Genomic DNA, 22,703 nt, shown 5'->3' with positions numbered 1-22,703 from the left:
CATATACATATATCTATACTAATAAAAGGCAAAGCCCTCACTGACTGACTGACTGACTGACTGACTGACTGACTGACTCACTCACTCACTCACTCACTCACTCACTCACTCACTCACTCACTCACTCACTCACTCACTCACTCACTCACTCACTCACTCACTCACTCACTCACTCACTCATCACTAACTCTCCAACTTCCCGTGTAGGTAGAAGGCTGAAATTTGGCAGGCTCATTCCTTACAGCTTAATTACAAAAGTTAGGCAGGTTTCATTTCGAAATTCTATGCGTAATGGTCATAATTGGAACCTGTTTCTTGTCCATATACTGTAATGGAAGGCAGCAAGATGGCCGTAGGAGAAGGAGTTGCGTGTCACGTCATCACGCCTCCCACGTAATCACGTGAACTGACTGTGAACTCAGTACGTAGAAAAGAAGGAGGAGCCCCAAAGAGCGCTGAAGAAAACATTCATTACACAATTGACAAGGCAGCGAAACAATAAGAAGCGAGTGAGTGACGCATACAAGCATCTTCATAAGACACGAGGTATAAAAAAGCACGGTGTAAACCATAACTTTAAATTAAGTTTATAGAAACGCTCCCGCTGCCGTTTGCAATACCATATTCGCGAGATACAAGTTTAATGAGAAGACACGAGGTATAAACGACAGTTTGGATCACTTTGTAACAGAGTTAAAATTGCTGTAGCGAGAAACTTTTAACTGCTGGGCACGGTGTAAACCGTAAATTTAAATTACCTTTATACAAACGCTCCCGCTGCCGTTTGCAATGCCATATTCGCGAGATACAAGTTTAATGAGAAGACACGAGGTATAAACGAGAGTTTGGATCACATTGTAACAGAGTTAAAATTGCTGTAGCGAGAAACTTTTAACTGCCGGTCTTAGCTAACATTAAATAAACCCGTGGACATCGCAACATCACACAAGAGAGCGGCTCACGTGAAGTGACTGAACGCAGCAGGAGTGATCACTTCGATGAATCAAACCAGTTCAAAACACACATTACACAATTGATAAGGTAGGAAAAGAATATGAAACAAAGCACGGTATAAACCGCAACTTTAAATTAAGTTTATAGAAACGCTCCCGCTGCCGTTTGCAATACCATATTCGCCCCTGCGAAGCGCGGGGATTTTGCTATATATATTAAACTATTTCAACCATTCTATGATCTGCTTCTCGCAACTGAAAGAGGGCACCGTGGCAGAAGTTAGCCGACTTGCTGACCAACCACAAGCGTTACCTGGTAGGTAACCACCCATACAATCAGATTGTGAATCAGACTATGAATGCCTGCAATGTAATTACCCCGATCTACATGCTGTCAAATGAATGAACCACACGCCGTAGCACAACGTTAGGGGCTTCGCCTCTAGCGCTGACGTCCGAGGTTCGATTCCCGTAAGGGAGTGCAGTGAGTGTGTACGCCTGATGAGCCCACAATTATGGTGAAACACGTGTTGCGTACTATGCATCTTCAAAGCACGGTGTAAACCATAAGTTTAAATTGAGTTTATAGAAACGCTCCCGCTGCCGTTTGCAATACCATATTCGCGAGATACAAGTTTAATTAGAAGACACGAGGTATAAACGAGACTTTGGATGACTTTGTAACAGAGTTAAAATTGCTAGAGCGAGAAACTTTTAACTGCCGGGTCATGTCGCGTGTTCTCGGGTAGGTACACCAAAAAATGTATACATTTATGCATGTAATGGGCAAACAAAAAATGTACTATACCCGAAAGCACTACAGTAGTACTCAATGTATCTTTACTTCTTAAATGTTAATGTTTTACTGTTTAATAATTTATACGCTTCTTATATGTTGTTCAAATTCTTTTATCAAAATACCAGTAACAGCGCTCTGCACGATAACGTGGAGTGAATACACTTGACATGAGCATTCATGTTATTATCCTCTTTCTCTGTACGTTTACCATTCGTTTGCTCAGAGGTTGATGCGCTTGCTGCTTAATGAGCAGCTCTTCACCCTAGCGTCCCGCTGCTTCTCTTCTTTCGTCTGCATCTTTTCCCGTTAAAACTGATTAAGTTAGTTTTTGTGTTGCGATAACTTAGTATGTTTTCTTTAATTTTTCAGTTAAGCTGGCACTTAAGTCTTCAATCTGCCTCAAGAATGATTAGCGAAGGTGGTAGGGAATGAAAACGGCACCCGTACGCATCCGCCACGGCCGCACTGGTGCGCGCAGCTGTGAGTTGATTCTACAATAAAATAAAATAAAGATAAAAAGAGTAATAAAATCATCACCCTAAAAGCGAATAGTAAACATCACGTAGTATATCCATCCATCCATCCATTTTCCAACCCGCTGAATCCGAACACAGGGTCACAGGGGTCTGCTGGAGCCAATCCCAGTCAACACAGGGCAGGAACCAATCCTGGGCAGGGTGCCAACCCACCGCAGGACACACACAAACACACCAAGCACACACTAGGGCCAAGTTAGAATCGCCAATCCACCTAACCTGCATGTCTTTGGACTGTGGGAGGAAACCGGAGCGCCCGGAGGAAACCCACGCAGACATGGGGAGAACATGCAAACTCCACGCAGGGAGGACCCGGGAAGCGAACCCAGGTTCCCAGGTCTCCCAACTGCGAGGCAGCAGCGCTACCCACTGCGCCACCGTGCTGCCCCACGTAGTATATGTGTACCAAATTTCAAGTCAATAGGTGAAACGGTTTGCGAGCTACAGGTGATTTAAAATCCTGGACAGACAAGCGAATAGCCACGGTAGCGTATTATAGAAGAAGATTTTACTGTTTAATAATTTATATTTATATGCAATGTGCTTCTTATATATTACTTCATATTCTCATATGATAATGATGTTAATGTTGCTTATATTGATTTCTATGTTATTGTAAGTGCTCTTTATTTGTGGAAAAATAAATTTGGCAATTAACAAACTTATTTTATACATACTACATTTTATTTTTTTCTCTTGCACTCAGTGAGCGAATCCACTGGGTAATCAGCTATATATATATATATGTAGATATGTATATATATGTGTATATATATGTAGATATGTAGATATATATGTAGATATGTAAATATATATGTATATATATATGTGTCTGTGTATATATATGTGTGTATGTATGTGTGTATATATATATATATATGTATGTATGTATGTGTGTATATATATGTATGTGTATGTATGTATGTGTATATGTATATATGTATATGTGTGTGTGTATGTATGTATGTGCGTATATGTATGTGTATATATATATATGTATATATATATATATGTGGATGTGTATATGTGTATATATATATATATATATATATATATATATGTATATATGTAGATATGTGTATATGTAGATATGTATATATATGTATATATGAATATGTATATATATTTTTATGTGTGTGTGTGTATGTATATATATATATATATATATATATATATATATATATATATATATATATATATATATATATATATATATATATATATATATATATTGTAACAGATAGAGGCGTGGTCCACCTCTTGAACCCTCAGGTACCACTCTGAACACCAGATAAAAGTGTAATCACTATTTATTTTATAATTACACTGTGCACAAAGCACCCTCCACTCCACACTCATAAACAATAAACTTTCTCAATACTATAAACCAATCCTCCTCGCCCAGACACTTCGCCCTCCTACCTCCCAGCTCAGCTCAGTGTCTGGGCTTTCCCACAGTCCTTTTATATCCCCTGACCCGGAAGTGGTTCCTGGCCAAACCCACAAGTCCTTATTCCCTCCAGGTCAGGGTAAACAGTCCTTTCTTCAGCCCGGGAGCACGTCGTTCCTTCCTGTCACGTGATGATGACGCACTCCCGGGTTATAGGGCACATAAGAGCCCACTAGCCCCCCTACAGCGACTCCCGGTGGTCCCCAGGGTATCCAGCAGGGCTGTGTATATAAACTACAAAGTCCATGAGGCCCTGCTGGAACTCGGGGCACGATCATGCTGTCCGGAGGGCTCCTCACAATATATATATATATATATATATATATATATATATACAAGTATATATATATATATATATATATATATATATATATATGACAGCAACACTCATAACAATGACAACACAATTACATTGACAATCATGTTACGTTATTTTTAAAGTGTTTCCTTTTCTTTTTCATAACCTCTTTAACACACTACTTCTCCGCTGCGAAGCGCGGGTATTTTGCTATATATATATATATATTTGTATATTGCTATATATATGTATTTTGCTAGTCTGTAAATAAAGCTGTCTTGCATGGTCTAGAAAACGTTACTAAACTTGGTGCATGTTCCGCAGTTAGTATCATTATACCTTTTTTTGATGCACAATTAAATAATAAAGTACAGTGCACTTGAAGCAAAAAAGAGTAATTACTGGGACCACACCAAACAGGCCATGCAAATATGCATGAAGTCACAGAGGACAAAAATTAACAAGTGGCAAAGAAGGCACTTATCAATATTCCAGTGCTGTGACTCGGAGGAGCCTTAATTATATAACATTTGCTAAAGTATAATTTTATTATTTAGTAGACTGAGGTAAAACTCAGATTCAGAAAAAAAAAGTAGAAATTGATGTTATGCTTCAAAGTAAATTATGTTCCTCTCAAGCCATCAGTTAATTGATTAGTCCTTATTTTAATTAACATCATTTTAATGATCCACCATTTAAACAAAAGTCTAAATCAAAACAGGAATTTAACATCTACTTTCATGAACCATAATAAAACATATAACTCTTTTGACTTTCTTTTTCAAGAACAGAGTCAGTTCTGCTAATTATAAACATGAACAATTTGTATCTTTTAAAACTGATCCCAGCACTGTCTACCTTACCTTAGAGCTTTATTTGTATGTTCATATGAGTTCTGAGTATTAAACTAGCTAATACTATTATGCAATTTGCAAAGATGTGCGTTATATTGGTTGGTATCCCTAGTAAGGGCAACATGATACTGTGTACTCTTCGATGGCTTCAGTTCCTATAAATGAATGATCACAAATATGATAAGACTAATACAGTATTTCTTTAGCTTTACATATCCCTCCAGCAATTATGACATCATCAGTTCTGTAATTCTGATTTTTTTAAATGATTTATGGGTCTTTATTATCACATATACATGGTACAGTGAAACTCTTAATTGCACATGCTAATCAACTTGCAACACATTGCCACTCTTTGGTGTCATGGTTAGTGAATATAACTACTTTACCTCGCAACGTCTGAAAGTGGATAGAATGTCGTGGAAAAAAGTAGCAGAATCATTATATTATTGAATGATTTAGTCTAAGGCAGTATTGGGGTCCTGGGTTCGAGCCCAGTGCCCAGTTAATGTTTAAAGAATTGTCTGAAAACATTTATATGTTTTGTTTGGGCAGATGGTTACATGTCATTCAATTTACTTGTGCAGCATTTACATTTTTTTTAAGATAAAACAGTTGTTTCCTCTTACAAAACAAAACAGTATAGTTTTAACAGGATTTTTGCTGCATTTGTTTAAGATTTGTTTTGTCTTCTGCAGATGGACTTTATTACTTAAAGTCTTCCACAGGAGTCATTTATGAGACCTTCTGTGACATGACCACTGACGGTGGAGGCTGGACACTAGTTGCCAGCATTCATGAGAACAATATTAATGGAAAGTGCACACTAGGAGATCGCTGGACCAGTCAGCAGGGCAATTTGGAAAACTTTCCTCATGGAGAAAGGAACTGGGCCAACCGCGTCATCTTCGGATCTGCTGAGGGAGCAACAGGAGATGACTATAAGGTTCAAAGTTTTTCATCTACCTTTTGGGCAAAATACTGCTAAAGTTTAAAAAAAGTTGAAAGTGGTAAAAGACAATTGATGTTCCCATCTATAGATTTTTAGATCTAGTGCTGGAGTAGCTGCAAAATCAAAGAACCCAAAATAAATAAATGATGCACTGTTCAGGCAGTAAATGCACCTTCTCTTTCTTCAGAAATACAAGACAAAACTGACCTGAAGGTTCCTCCTTTCTCTTGTAGAGGTTTCTTTTTATTTGATGAACTGTCACAAAAAAAAACTGATAAGCAGTTGGACACTTTGAATTTGTTTCTTTTCATGTATACAATAAACCTCAAAACTGAAATCCCAATTAACCAGATATCTTAATTTGCTTATACTGTATTTCACGGTTTTTGACGCTGATCCTCCAATTAGCTGTGAACCACCCAATCTCACCGAGATTGCACAGATGGTGAACCACCTGAGGTGGGGAAAGGCTGCAGGGATCTGTGGTATCCGGGGTGAACTTCTCCAGGCTGGTGGTAAGGCTGTCCTCCTGGCATTGCAAGCAATCTTTTCCTCCACTTGGGAGACTGGCATCATCCCAAATGACTGGAAAACAGGACTTGTCATCCCTATCTGGAAAGGGAAGGGTGATCGCCTGGATTGCAGCAAATACAGGGGTATAACACTGCTCTCGGTGCCGGGTAAGGTCCTTGATAGGGTCGTCCTCAATAGGATCCATGATCACTTGCTCACCTGCCAGCGACCGGAACAGTCTGGCTTTACACCTAAGAAGCCTACCATCGACTGCATCCTGGCACTGAGGGTTTGCGAATATCGGCAGAGTTTCTTTGCAGCCTTTGTCGATTTTCGCAAAGCGTTCAACTCAGTTGATCGAGCTGCCCTGTGGGACATCCTGAGGGTTTGCGGGATCCCCTCGAGGTTGCTGGATATCATGGCTGGCCTGTACACTGGTACTGTGAGTGCTGTGCAGAGAGGAGGCAGAACCTCTGCGTTCTTCCCAGTTTATTCTGGGGTTTGTCAGGGGTGTGTTCTGCTCCTACTTTGTTCAGTGTTTGCATGGACTGGGTGTTGGGCAAGGTCGTGGGGTCCAGCGGCTGTGGGGCATCTGTTGGTGAAGAAAGATTCACAGATCTTGACTTTGCTGACGATGCTGTGATCTTCGCAGAGTCAATGAAGGCTCTGATCGGGGCGCTCGAGAGAATGAACAAGGAGTCTGAGTGTCTGTGCTTGCGAGTGTCCTGGATAAAAACCAAGATCCAGGTCTTTATTGACCTCTTGGGCACAACCATCAGCAGTGTGCCTGTTTGCAGAGAGAGTGTCGACCTTGTCGAGAGGTTTACTTACCTTGGTAGTGACATTCATGTCTCTGGTGACTCTTCCTATGAAGTAGACGGATTGGGAGAGCATGGGGGGTCACTGGAAAAGGGTGTGTGGCGCTCCCGATATCTATGCAAAAGGACGAAGGTCCAAGTCTTTAGAGTCCTGGTGCTTCCGGTCTTGCTATATGGTTGCGAGACATGGGCGCTACCCAGTGACCTAAGATGAAGACTGGACTCCTTTGGTACTGTGTCTCTCTGGAAAATCCTTGGGTACCATTGGTTTGACTTCATGTTGAATGTGCGGTTGCTCATGGAGTCCCGAATGAGGCACATTACCTGCATTGTGAGGGAGCGTCAGTTACGGCACTACGATCCGAGTGGCTGGACCAGGCCAAGGGGTCACCCACGTAACACCTGGCTGTGGCAGATAGAGGGTAATTTCCGGAGGGTGGGACAGGACCACATGTCTGCCTGGGGGGTTGCAAACCGGGATCCCGAGTTGTTTCATCGTGTAGGGGGTGCGGCAACGCACTGTACCAGTGCATGTTCCCCAACTTGACTTGACTTGTATTTCCTGATTCTAACAGATAAAGTGGGAGAATTCGATCAAGCTGAAATAAATAATAATGGATTAATCACTAATTTTATTTTGTTAGTGCCGGAGGTAAAGGCACTGAAAGACATTATACAATGCTCTTGGTCAAATACCAGTCCTATTTCATTAAAAACAGATTATCTTTCACCAGTTTAAAGCCATTAAGGCAATTAAAGCCAGGTTACCTTCTTATGTGTTAAACCAACAATTCCCTAGTCTGCCATTAGTTTATGTTCAGAAGAGTTGTAAGATATTCTTGCTTCCATCTTCCCCAAAAGCTGTTGGAAAGGTCTTGGCTATTCTTCCACTATTGGCAGTAAACACACAACATTTTATTATTACAATGGAGGAGGATGGGGTGGAGAAATTTTCGGTAAATATCATAATCAGTTTTGGGAGTAAGCAAGTTATAATGAGAAAAGAAGAAGTGCAAGTTTAGGGTAAGCATTTTTAACATTAAACCTGACCTATAATACAGCTTCTTCTTCTTTCGGCTGCTCCTGTTAGGAGTTGCCACAGCAGATCATCTTTTTCCATATTTTCCTGTCTTCTGTATCTTGTTCTTTTACACCCATCACCTGCATGTCCTCTCGCTCACCACATCCATAAACTTTTGCTTAGGCCTTCCTCTATTCCTCTTGCCCGACAGCATTTTTGTGATTGCTCTAGTAATAGATTTTTTTTTTTCTTTTTAAGAATGTTGGATATTATGACATAAAGGCTCTGGATGTATCTGTCTGGCATGTTCCAAATGATGCTGCCATGGAACACTGGAAAGCCTCTGCTATAATACGCTACCACACCAACAGTGCATTTCTCTCTCTCAATGGTGGAAACCTTTATGAGCTTTTTCAGGTAAATTTCATTTAGAAAATTCAAAATTTTTAATTTTTTCCTTGTCAATGTTAGTGACATTGAGGTAAAATCTTACAAAAGTTTCTTGATAGCTTGCAAAAGATGGCTTTTTAATGAGGTATCATCTTCCTGTTTTTATTTTTGCTAAGATTGTGCTCAGTTTTTTCATGAAATTATTATTTTCAGTCTGTTATTTTAATGAATCTCAATATATGATGCATCACTGAAAAACAGATGAGAACAAGTGAAACCAAAATGTTGATAAATACTCCATTTTAATCATATACATTGTAGCAGATAAAGCTTTTGTCCACCTCTTGAACCCTCAGGTACCACTCTGAACACCTGATGAATATATAAATATTCTTTATTTTATTATTTAACAGTGCACCAAGCACCCTTTCCACCACACTATTCATAAACACTAATCACTCTCTCAAAACCAATACCTCCTCGCCCAGACACTTCGCCACCCTACCTCCCAGCTCAGCTCAGTGTTCTGGGCTTCCCACAATCCTTTTATAGCTCCCGACCCGGAAGTGGTTCCTGGCACAACCCACAAGTCCATTTCCTTCCGGGTCAGGGCAAACAGTCCTCTTCTTCATCCCGGGAGCACGTTGTTCCTTCCTGACACGTGATGCTGACGCACTCCCGGGTAATAGGGCACACAAGAGCCCACTAGCCCCCCTACAGCGACTCCCGGTGGTCCCCAAGGTATCCAGCAGGGCTGTGTATAGAAACTACAAAGTCCATGAGGCCCTGCTGGAACTCGGGGCACCATCATGCTGTCCGGAGGGCTCCTCCTAGCGGCCTGGGGGTGGCGACCGGAGTCCATAGCCGGTCGTCCATCACAACATATTTTTCAGTTCTTAAAGCTGTCAACAGCCATGTCTTTCAAATCCTATGGATGGTGCAATCTTACATTTGCATTTTTACATTGTGTTATTATAATTAAATCCATTATTGTTTAATAGAATACCTATATTAATGAACTCTTCCCCACTTTATTGTCTATTTGACAAGTACAGATATGCACTGTTAGAAGGGCACATCAGACCAGCAAAGGTATTGAACTTGTTAATGATTAAATGACAGATCAATGGAGCACTTTGAAAATACAGCTGAAAGGCAACTAGGCCTCAGTGCATCATCTGGATAAAGAATTCAACCTATAATTGTGCCTTGTTGATCATGGCTGGTTCATATAGATTCTGTTTACTGATTTTAAATATGTTGCTTCTGGAGATGCTTTCCTTGCATACATTAATTGTGTGTAGTGCAAGGTTTTCTGATTAAACCCCATGACTTACCTGCATGTAAAAGGCCAAAACTGACAAAAGAGAAAGTTAGCAAGGCTGATTCCAAATGAGCGAGACCAAATGAAATATCTGAGACATAAAAGGGAAAAATTCCAATGTGAAAACAATTGAAGTGATAAAGTAAATGTAAATAGAGGAAGCCTTAGCCAAAACTTGAAACTAATAATGTAAATGGAGGCCAACTACTGATGAGAGGTATGTGTGCAATGATTTTCCTGCCACAAATGAGAGTACTTTGTAGGTGTTTTTTAATCCAGCTACTACTGTAATGTATGCATTATTAATTATGCCTGTATGGTTGTTATTTTAATTGTAAATTTCACCAGCTTTTAAGATACAGTTATCACACCACTTACCAATGACGGAATGAGAGTGTAGATCTCTTAATATGACTGTAATTTTGCATTAATATTTAAAGATTAGTTTTACTGCAAGTTATGATTTTATTTTATGTTACTGTAATATTTGAGTTAGCATTGAGTTACTATTGTTTTTAAAGCTTAGGTTATATACCATTAGAAGGAAATACAAAAATTACTAATAGACGCTTTTTAAATGTAACCTCAAAGATTAAGTGTTGTTCCTCTAGTTTGTGTTTCAGAACAAAACTTCAGAGGCCAGGTAGCCTAACTTTAATTTAGAACCTGACTATAAACACAATATTCAACAAATATGAATACTCAGGCTATGAACCTGATGGGTTTCCAGTATGTGCCCACAAAGAACAGGGCTATACTTTTTCAGTAATAATACCCTAAATAGCAGAATCAAGGATCAAACGTGGTTTACCAGAATTAATAATTTATTAGGCAGCAAGCTCAAAATTTTATGTAGTAGCAGAACTAGTATAATTAAATATAGTATATGGTAGACAATGGTGGCTCTAAGAATAAATATCTGTGCTGGTATCTGGAAGGTTGCCGGTTCAAATCATGTTACTGCCAGAAGGGATCCTACTTTGTTGGTTCCTTGAGCAAGGCCTTCATCCTGAAAATTGCCCTAAGGGTGCTGTACAATGGCTGACCCTGCGCTGTGACCTCCAAAGGACATGCAAAAGACAATTTCCCCTCAGGGATTAACAAAGTATATCAAATCAAAAAATAACACAGATATGTGTTCTGGAAGACTGCCCTGAAATTTTCTAAATTTACGTGTTTAGGTCTCCTTATATCAAATTGTATAACCTAAGGGCAAATTACTTGCCCAATATAGAGCATCAACTGACAATTAAACCTTTACAAATAAATAGTTATGAGGCAAGACTCCTTCACTCCCAGGAATGTGAAGTTGATGTAACAGACTCGACCATGATGCTAGAAACCACCAAACAGGTCTCGTTTCCAAGAAAGACTAAAGGCTAAACTGGTCTTTGACTTATCTTCTAAGTAAATTTTCCCTTGCTTCAGAGTCTTTGTTTAAATGCCTTTAATTATTCAGTTCTAATGGTAGTTTATATATCTGAAGCAGGCAACAGTTAGGTTTCCTATCAGATGGGACTGGTTGTCTCATTTTTCACTGTGTGAACAAGATTACTGCTGCTGCAATGCTTAGCACATACATCTGCACTCAGTTCATTATGGTGGAATGATCTATATTACTAAACGACAGTTGTATACTTATATGCACGGACGCTGGACACACCGAAGAGCATGCGCACAGCGCCTCAGCGCCCCAGAGTCAAACCCAGCGGCTTCCCAAAGTCAGTAGGTGGTGCCCAAACAACACAACCTGTAAAACTAGACTTCAGGTCACAATACAACCGCTGCCCGAACACGCACACCACGGTAATTCAGTATTAGAAGTAAGTTGAAACAGCGCCTCAGCGCCCCAGAGTCAAACCCAGCGACTTCCCAAATGATGGCTCCTACAACGCGCTTCAGAAACACCAGAAGCAAAGAAGTCACGGCTCCAAATAGAAAGAGCTCAACTAACGGAAATACAAAAACGAGCCCGTATGGCTAAAAACAATGAACGAAGGCGCCCACAACGTGCTTCTGAAATAGCGGAAGCAAAGGAGTTACGGCTCCAAAAAGAAAGAGCTCAACGATTACAAATACAAACAATAAACGAAGGCGCCTACAACGCGCTTCTGAAACACCAGAACCAGATGAGTCACAGCTCCAAAACGAAACCGCTTTAGTACAAATATCTTATTTAATTAAATGAAAAATTTCCCAGGACGCACCCACCCTCCATGATTTTTCATCCTTCCAAATATCGGAGGGAACAGAAAGTGATTGCCATTCTTGGATTTGCGATTCTTTCAAGAATCGCAGGTTTGCTGGTTAATAAAATATTCCCCTGTTGACACACACTCAATATTCTACAACTCCACATTACAAAACACAGTAACTGGTCTGTGACATCTAAGTAGTTAAATCCCGTTGTGTTAAGAGCAATCATTGTTGCTCTTTATTCTTCCGAGGATATGGTCAGAGAAATTGCAAAGTCCATTTGTCTGTTTACCTGTCATAGATTTTAAAGCCAATTCAGAAGTATGTTGTTCATATAGGAGAGGAGACATAAATTCACTGTGAAATACATAAGCACAAATACATAGCACAATTACACTTGAGTAATTCAACACAACATTGCAATGTGTCTTTGAAAGATGGAAGTGGCAGTTGATGGACTGTCATCAATGACAATCCCAGAGTGGACCATTGGCACATTCTCCTGGAATCATTGATGCTTGTTTCTGGCACATTTTAGAAATTCAATGGAAAGGCACGTTGAACAACTGTCATAGGGTACTTGGAATCTGACACAAGAATATACTTTTTATATCTGGATGATTGAAATATTTAAAACATATTAAAGAGACATGTATATTTCTATGTAGTGTAGATATCCTAATAAATTTACTTTTCTGTATTGCATTTTTCGTGTAATTGTTTTTAATGTTAAATTTGAAATAGTGTATATTTTTCTAGGCTTCTTTGTTGTAGTATGCTGCCTAGGAGTAATTGGAATTGAATTGAATGGAATTGAATTAAATTCTTTTTGAACCTGGGATTTGCATGATCTTAAATGTATTTTATAACAGCCTTGTCAGGATTCAAAATAAACTATAACTTCTTAGAACAGTTACCTTTTAACTATCCAGGGGTCTCTCAGTTTATTAACTCATAGATTGACAGTGGTAAAAATAATAATGAACTTTGCATTCCTTGAAACAAGTTTATGCCAACTGATTTCTTAATGTCTTATGTACTTTTAAGTTATTTTTACCACCAAACATTGTTTACTTGTAAGTGTATTTTTACTGAAAAGAAGAGAAAATGCAACATTGTACAGCTTTTTAAAGCCAATATCTACAAGTCAAAGTTGGTGTTGTGGCAAGGTCAATACCCCACAGTCAAGCAGTTTATTGTTCTTAATGTTGGAACAATGTAACTGTATTCGGTAAACCTTATAACTGTATTGGGTAAGCCTTAAAAACAATTGTTTTAAAATACACATTAAATGAATATGCAGGTGCTTCTCTAGCATTAAATTCTCTACAGTTTGTACTATTAGGTATTAACAAACTTTTGTTTTTTATTTATCACGGCAAAAAATGAAGCCTAAGATTGTGAAACGTTTTTTAATAAATACATTAAATCTTCAATTCTTTATTGTAAGGTTTATGAACGTATCAAGGAATCTGTGTTTAAGATTATTTATCTTATTTTAGGAAAACTTGTCAAGTACGTTTTGCATACCCCATTTGCAAAACAACTTTCATTTCATGACAAAATGTGTTTCTGACTATCAGATGTATTTTTGGTTAAGCAAAATTACATTTAATGAAACTTTTTTCCTCATTTTACCTTATTTTGTTTGAACCCTGATTTTTAAATATTTGTAACTTTCTCTCTCTGTTGCTTAACAGAGTAACAGAATAATACAAGTTAGTTGATACATGAATATTTACTAATTATTCACTAAGTCTTAAACTTAATCTCACTACATACGTCATTTGTCGTACTATTTCTTAAACACATACAGTAGGCGTGTAACCATTAAAGACATAGAAACACCAGGGACCTAATTCTTGAGATATTAAAGAACCCATTGTTCATTTATCAATAGATATTTGCACAATTGGCATTGCAACACTTAGTCAACTTTAGACAAGAGAACTCGGAGCCATTAATGTTTACCTGCTGTATTAGCATGCCACCCATATAATGATATAATCTTAGTTGCTGATATGCAGGGTGCCTGATATATACATTACAGTGCCACTCACCACTACAGTTATCTTTCTTGTGTGTGCTACTTGTCTTATTATTACTTTTCTACTTAATACAGGTACTGATAATGATGAAAAAATTTTTTCAGAAAACGGATCCATTGCTGATGAAAAATCTAGATTTTATCTTTTGCTTGCTGTGGAGTTAGATTTCAAAATAAACACTAATGTAAGAGCATCTCAAAAAATCTGCCATTTATTGCATTGCACATTTGTGTGTATTTGCAGCCTTTCACATTGTGGAACCTGGCCCGAACACGGACAGACGGACATCATTTTAAAGTCACCTAACACACGTTTATTTACACTTTTTACAAGTAATATGAAGCACACAACCCAGTGCCGCAGCACCAATCACCCCAGTCCAGGCCCTCAATAAAATGCCTTCTCTCTCAGGACCACCTCCAATCCTCTCCTTTGACTTCTGTCCTCTTCCACCTGACTCCAGCCCTGAATGAAGGATGTGCTCCCGGTGCTTCCCAGCAATCTTCCACCAGCACTCCCCAGTGTGGCAGAAGTGCCGGCTGCGTACCTGGAAGCGGGTGTGGCGGAAGTGCTGAGGTCCAGGGCTCCAAAGGCATTGGGGCGCCCCCTGGCGGTGACCACGGGCCTCTACAGGGTTGAGCTTCACAGCTCTGTACCCGTGGTCCCCATAGCAACCAGGGCGGTCGCCCCCATGTGGTCTGGGGAAGGCATAAGCCCTCTTCCGGTCCTCCGGGTCGCCCCCCCAGCCACCTGCAACAACATACATATCAAAGTTAAAAAAAACGAAACTATCAAAATGCCTTGTTACCCTGATTATTATAAACAGTCTGAGTTCAGATTTCGTTTCAATGATTTACTTTGCTGAAATTTGGGTATAAGGTGTCTAATACGTTGAAGCAAAACAATATTTAAATGTTTTAACTGTATTCATCTGATTAAATGTACCTTACTCAATAATTACCCTTTTATATTTCAGCGCTATCCTCTGAAATATAAAGGTGGTACATGCCAAACAGACAATGGGCCATCGGTTCCCATTGTGTTTGATTTTGGGGATGCAAAATCAACCAAAGAGATGTATGGGCCTAGCACATACGGTAAGTGTTGGAAACAGGCAGTCTTTAAAGTGCACTTGTGAAAAAAAGGTGAGGATAGTTTACTAGCATGTGAAATTAAGAACAACACATCATCTGAAATGAGATGTACTGTAGGGTTTTTTTTCTAAGACATTGTAACACATTTTTTTTCTACAAGATCTTAGTCAATTATGATTTGAATATTAAGCAAGAAAAAATCTCATTATTATTCACCTTCTCAATCAGCTTGTGTGAAGCCTGGAACTCACTCTGGATTGGCCAGTAGCTGCTCCCAGGCTAAGCCGATAACTTAGACACTCACCTTAAGATCTGGGAGAAAACTGGGGTTCTCAGAAAAAAAACTCAGACGCAAAGAGATCCTCCACCCAGATAGGTAACTAGTAGTACTTCTGTAAAAAAAAGAGAAATACACGAAAAACAAAGCTAATGCAAATGGCCCTGGACACTTTTCTGAAACAAAACACTTTTCTTTTTTCTTCCATACTGCTGGTTGAGATAAGAGAAAAGTGCCATGTCTTTATAAAAAAAAAAATAAAACTGCTCAGAGACTGTAACAGAGTGAGTCCCATTTTGATAAAGTTCTACCTGGTTTTTAATATTTCATGCATTCTTATACGTGCATATAAACCTCTTCACCAAAACAGCTGCATTACACTTTGATCTCCTTAACTAATTTAAAAGGTGAGCTTCTTTACAAGCCCACAGCATGTGTCTTGTGAGGGACAGTAAGCAACCTCAGCAAAAGCTGATGACATTGATGCTTTCTCAAGTAAGCAGATCAAAGAAGAAGGTTACACAATGTAAACAGACTTGCTAAAGTTACATGTTATTACTGTGATTATCTGTAATCTGTAGAAACCTATTTTGAAAACATACAGATTGATTATATGGTTCATCTTTACAATTACTGTTATTATTTTCTGTTGTTATGTTGAAGATATCATTCAAATGTTTGATGTAGTACTGTCATGATATTTAATTTTTTGCAATTATTACTGTTAATATACTCATTGTTAGAAATGTTTAAAACTATTTTATAGGAGTTGCCATGTTGTTGACTTTAAAGAACAAAGTGCCTACATTACGTCAACACGCTGTCAGTTTAAAAGACAGAAGAGTACACATACTGGCATTCAAATATTGGTTCAGGAATGTTGCAATGGCTAGCAACAGAGCAAATCATGAAGAAATCTAAAATAAATAATATGGTTTATTATAAGGTTAATTTGGTAATGATTTTTGCTTTTACTTTAAATTGAGAATTCATTATGAGATTTTGGTTTTGGCAAAAAAAAAAAAAAAAATTAGATACCACTTTGCTTTGACTTCAGGCTTCAAGAAATGTGAATAAAGTTTTGGTGAAAGATATGCTTGGTTAAAATGCATCAGCCCAGCGTAGATCAATGTGCAGCTTTCTTGAGCATTAAGCCTGAATGAGCCTTAGCCCTGTCAGCACTGGTAAATTGTTATTGGCAACTGACAATTTCATTTTCATAATGTGGTAAACATTCATCTCTCAATCATTATTATCATTCTCATTTGTATCTATTGCACTGTTTTCAATGTTAGTTGCTTTCTTCATCAGATGACCTGTCTCTCTCTCTTTCATCACTTTGTTCTTCTTCATACACTTTGTCATTGCAGTTGTGATCAGGCATACTTGTCAGTTGTCCTGAAGTAAATAAGAGTGTAAATGGAATCCGAGTTAAAGAAAAGAGAGCTCTTTTTCCCTGTTTTATGAATGTCAATGCTCCTGATGTGTACTTACCCATTTTCAAGTAGGATAGACTGTAGAGGAATAGTCTTGCGGCATTGTAATGTTAATGCAATCAACATGTGCCCTTTTAAAACTTCAAAACTGCATTCTGTAATATTTACATGAGGCTTCATATTAGGGTGTACCAGAATGATGTTAGACTTTTTTTTTGGGTCATGTTTGTCGGCTTCCCTTTAGAGTGGGCACGGGGCAAACACCCTTCACTCCCTGCTGGCTCCACCACTGATCAGATCCTTCAGTCTCAGGCCACTCAGTCTTCACCCAAAGTCAATTTAATTAACATATTTAAGATTCCATCTAAAAAAAACATCCACAAAAGTAATTATGTAAAACACAAGCAAATAAATCAAGTTCTTAAGAAATTTCTGCAGAAAACATTGCAAAGATGGTATCCAGCTATCTAATGTAGATAAAAAAACAAAACAGAAAACTGCTTTCTGTGCATCTTGTGATTGGTATATTATTGTAATTTTTGCCGAACAAATTTGAATGGCTTTAAATATTTAATGCCATTCATTTCAGATGACAGGTTATTTTAATACTCATTATGATTAATACATGCAGTATATTTAATTGCTGATTACATCAATATTAACTACATTTGTATTTATATGTTTACAGTAATCCCTCACTTATCGCGGGAGATAGGTTCCAAGGCCGACCGCGATAACTGAATTTCCGCGAAGTAGGGACACTATATTTATTTAATTATTTAACGTGTATTTGGACGTTTTTAAACCCTCCCTGTATTGTTTACAACCCACCATTTACTCTATTAAAAACAGGGACAACTGCTAAGCAATATGAAATTGGTAGATAAGTTTACACTTACTGTATAGCGAAGTACACGTAGCAGCTTGTAGGCGGTTATGACGTCGTCGACCTTGTTGCAAAGATTCCCAAAGCAGATTCCATCCAGACTTGTATTGCCTTATCACGTCCACTTGCAACTCGTTTTGCACCCTGGTTAAAGGACACTGCGGCCGTAGATCTTATATGCTTTTCCTCCTTTTTAAATAAAAAGAATCGATGTCCTGCAGCGGTGTAGCTGTTCCCTTCCTTCAACATATCCAAACTTTTACCTTTTCTGCAATCATTTGCATCTTCTGTTGGTAGGGTTACCACTTTTAATACAAAAAAATAAGGGACGCATACTGCAGTGGGGGCCACATCCCGTATTACCCAATCAAAAGTAGGAAAGGAGGCATCTTCATAAAATGCGTGTAGGATGATTTGCATGAGACGCTGCTTTAAAAAAAATGATAAAAAAAATACGGGACAAAACCCGTCCCGTATTGATTCAAAACGGGACGCGCAATTTCATTCTCAAATACGGGACGATTCCGTATTTTAAAGGACGGGTGGCAACCCTATTTGGTGCTTGGACACGGCCCCTGAAGCATTAGCATGTTAATGATGAATGAGTGAGATGAGACTTCCTGGTTAATGCAACACTCCGTCGCTGAGCCAATCAGCAGCACACAGGAACTTAACTGCGTGCTCTGATTGGGTAGCTTCTCAGCCATCCGCCAATAGCATCTCTTGTATGAAATCAACTGGGCAAACCAACTGAGGAAGCAAGTAAAAAGACCCATTGTCCGCAGAAACCCGCGATACAGCGAAAAATCCGAGTTATGAATTTAGATATGCTTACATATAAAATCTGCGAAGTCGTGAATCCGCGAAAAGTGAACCGCGAAGTAGCGAGGGATTACTGTATTTCATACTAATTAAATATTTCATTGTGTAAACAAGGCAGGAATTGACTCTAAAAATGTTATTCTTCTATCACACAGTGGCAGCACAAACTCATGGGTGATAGTCTAGTTTCCAACCAAGCACTGATCTGAAGTCTGTCTTACTGGTGCTACCCTGAAGACAGTTTCACTGAACAAAGAACTGCCTAAGTACAATTAGCATGACAAGTTTAGTATTGCACTTGGCATCTGGGGAAACTGTTTCAAATGTTTCTCTATTATAAAAAAAAAATCTTGGAAGGGAGACCAGGGAGACGAGACTTCATCTTCTCGGAAGACACTTAAAAGACCCGCGAGACGAAAGAGATTGTCCCAGGACCATCTTGTGAGGAAGTGGAACATGAGATTCTTGCAAGTCACGCAATACTTACAACCATTTTCAAATAAGATAACGGTCATCAAAACTCTCGGTCGTGTAAAGGCTTTTAGCAGACACAGATCCTCTACTCTCAGCTAATATAAAGTGTATAAGGACAATACATTCTAGATGAAACATCAACAACTAAGCAAAGAAGAAACAGCAGCACAGCGAAAAGAGACCCAAAAGTGTTGGAGAGAAAAAAATGCAGATAAGAGATTATAAAAGCAGTGGAATTCGAAAGGCTCAGAAAAAACGATGGCACGATACACATGCAGAGAAAGCTAAAGAATATGAAAGCAGTAAAATTCGAATGTATAAAAAAAAAGATAGTAAAGATTGCATTAGCGCAAACAAGCGGAAATTATTACTCAAAAAAAGGGAAAGTAATCATCACAGACCAGGTGTAATTGAAAAAGCAGCAGGACAAAACGAGGTCAGAAATAAAAAACAGAGTAGAAAACAAAGTAAAACGTCATAAAGAGGTTCAAAAATGAGGGGGCGAAACACATGCAGAGCAGGTTAGAGATAATGAGAACAGTGGAATTCAAAAGACACAAAAAAACGTAGGCGCAATATACATGCAGAGCAACTTACAGAATATCAAAGCAGAAAAAATAGAAACTTTCAAAAAAAGATAGTAAAGATTGCATTAGTGCTAACAAAGAGTAATTATTACTTGGTGAAATAACGGAAAGGCGAATAGAGATTGAATATATGGACATAGATGATATGCCAGAAGTATGGAAATATTGTAAGGCTTTGAAGTCAGAGATTTGTAGATCGTCTAATTCGTGTTGCCATCAGGGAAAAGTAGTGTTTCTACACAATGAGGAGGTATATCTAAGAGAATTAAAAGTTTTAATGTTTGGGGAAAGTGAAATCCACTAACAGTCAGTCAGTCAGTCATTTCCCAACCCGCTATATCCGAAAACAGGGTCACAGGGGTCTGCTGGAGCCAATCCCAGCCAGCACAGAGCACAAGTCAGGAACAAACCCCGGGTAGGGCACCAGCCCACCGCAGAATCTACAAGCACTACAGGCAAAATATAGGAGTCTACAATAATCTTTTCACCTTCGCATCATTCAATGCTCAAAACGTAGATTTACACAATAATGGACCATACGCTATGAGAATCTTTGGTCCTGCAACAATTAAAGCAATGACAAGTTTAATTTTGAAGAAAACACAATTCGGTCAGGTGTATATTTATGATCACGGAGAAGCGATGCAAATTTTAGCAGGTGACAAGAAAGGTAATGTATATATTCCGCGAATAATATTAGACACCAAAGGAGAACTTGATAGGTCATTCGTATTAAAATGTTTACAGTTTCCTGTGAGAATAGCTTTTGCTATGACACTTAACAAATCACCGGGACAAACATTAGAAAAAGTCGGATTATTTATTAGAGAAAAAGAAACGATATTCACTCATGGGCAGTTATACGTTGCGTTGTCACAATGTATCTCCAAAAAACGGAATCAAAATTCAATGCAATCTTGAAGAAAAGGTAATTCCAAATATTGTTTTTACTAAAGCTTTAAAGTAAAAGTGCAAATAATGAAATTGAAACAATTCCAAAGAAAAAAAAAAGCTTTTAAAATTGTATATCTGATTAATCAAACACGGGGGTTTGGCAAGCAAAGCGAGCAGGGGGCAGAGCTCCCTAGTACTTCTTTAAAATCGTGACAGCTCTTCAAATGTTCATAATGGAGTCTACTTAATGATACAGTCACATCACCTTCTGTGCCCTTTAGACAGGGTTGTCTCTAGAGACCTTGGGCCCCATGAAAGGATATCAATGTGGACACCACAACCTGATCAAGCCCAATCCACGCAATGGCTGTGTTGCCACAACTCCCCAAACATATCGAAACTTTTAATAACTTTACCTATGCTTGCTGGTAAAGCTCTAGTTGCGTCCCATACTTACTAAAGTACCTGTCTTGACAGTCTCTCAAGTCATTCACTTTTGTGCATCTCATTGCAACATATGGCACTAGTTGGCTTTGATCAAGAAGAATGAATTGGAAGCCATGTTTCATCACCACTGATGTTGTTTACACCAACGGGACTTGCAAATTGTAGATCACCTTGGAAATTCCCAACTGTTTTTGATTGTTACAGACACAGAACACCCTTCCTCGGAACTGATTTGGAGCAAATATTTTTTGGTGTCCTGATATAGGGGACTAGCCACCAGAAACTTGTCATCCATTATCACACATTCAAATTATATATCCCAATTGAAGATCATATCTGTTACTGTAAACAGCATGGAAAACTTTTATAGCTTTAAATTTCAACTTTTGATTATTTTGGCAGTATATTCCATAATAAATATCATTTTCTGTGTGATAAATAATGAGATAAATATGATTCCTTTTTTGTAGGTGAGACAGAGCCAGGATATGTAAGTTTTCGAGTTTTTAATTATGAGCAAACCCCAATGGCAGTCTGCTCTGGTGTCAAAGTAATTGGCTGCAACAGTGAACATGTAAGTAGTTTGACTGTGGAGAGATGGTAGCCTTCTCTGATACACTCTTCTGCATGAATATGTGTGAGCTTCTGCTTTTCCTTGAATATAAAGTCTTTACTTTAATTTTAAATCTTTGCTTTAAATATCTGACTATAAGATTCAAATCTATTACAGCTATGTAAAAAAGTTAAAAACATATCAAACAAATGAATATAAGGTTTGTTTTTTTTTTGCTTTATTTTTTTATATATCTAATGCTCTAATAATATTTTAATAAAACTATATGTATTAACTGTATAAACTAAATATTAACTAAGGGCACCAGCATACTATATGAAACTAAATATTTTCAAAATACAACTTAAATGCTTTCCATTTAAGTTCCAGATATTTCCTGTTTTCTCTTTAATAGTATTGCTTTGGGGGAGGAGGATATTTCAATCCTGCAAGACAGTGTGGAGACTTTGCATCTTGGGACTGGGATGGCTATGGGACTCACACAGGCTGGAGTGCTTCTCAGAAGATAACAGAATCAGCAGTCCTGATGTTTTACCGCTGAACTCTTTACAAAACCCTTTCTGAAAAAGCTTTATCTGTGGTAACACACATTTCTCTGATGTTTTGTTATTCCTGTTGTCATGGTATAGAATTGTTAGGTTTTACAAGTAAAATAAATAGCAACAGAGAAATCAGTCAGGGTTAAACAGTCGAAATGTGTTGTCATACAAGCTGAATGGAAAGTAAAATTTCACTCAAAAATGTGCCATTAGTGTCTATATGCATCCATCTGTTCATTTTTATCCTCTTTTAGCTTACTTAGTCATATTGGGATTGTGTAATTTTTGGAAGATGTTCAGTTTTACAAATGTATTTGGATCAGTCTCTATGGTATCTGGTAGTGATGAGGAAAATGATATGCAAAAAATTAGTGAAAGTGCGTGTCACTTCCAGCAATATTCATGCCATTGACACAAGGAGAAAGGTATTTATTTCCTGTCTGGAAGTGTTTACATGCAATTGATTCCTTATGCATCTGCCTATTGTTTAGTACTTAAATAAAAATATCTAGTGAAAAGAA

The 22,703-nt window shown here is 38.3% G+C and overlaps 1 protein-coding gene across 2 annotated transcripts in view; it reads left to right on the top strand.

Annotated features, from left to right (window-relative positions):
• LOC114655780 (intelectin-like) overlaps positions 1 to 22,703 on the top strand; it is a 41,436-nt gene extending 18,733 nt beyond the window's left edge. For both annotated transcript variants that reach the window (XM_028807006.2, XM_028807005.2), the window contains 5 exons: positions 5,589 to 5,836; positions 8,453 to 8,611; positions 15,129 to 15,249; positions 21,540 to 21,643; positions 22,038 to 22,703. In XM_028807006.2, coding sequence (XP_028662839.1) covers positions 5,589 to 5,836; positions 8,453 to 8,611; positions 15,129 to 15,249; positions 21,540 to 21,643; positions 22,038 to 22,184 — 779 coding nt within the window. In that variant the 3' untranslated portion in view covers positions 22,185 to 22,703. The remainder of the gene's footprint in view (positions 1 to 5,588; positions 5,837 to 8,452; positions 8,612 to 15,128; positions 15,250 to 21,539; positions 21,644 to 22,037) is intronic.

Source organism: Erpetoichthys calabaricus, chromosome 8, assembly GCF_900747795.2.
Source record: "Erpetoichthys calabaricus chromosome 8, fErpCal1.3, whole genome shotgun sequence".
NCBI lineage: Eukaryota > Metazoa > Chordata > Cladistia > Polypteriformes > Polypteridae > Erpetoichthys > Erpetoichthys calabaricus.
Note: the sequence above shows the minus strand (reverse complement) of the source record. Positions and strands in the feature narration are given on the sequence as shown.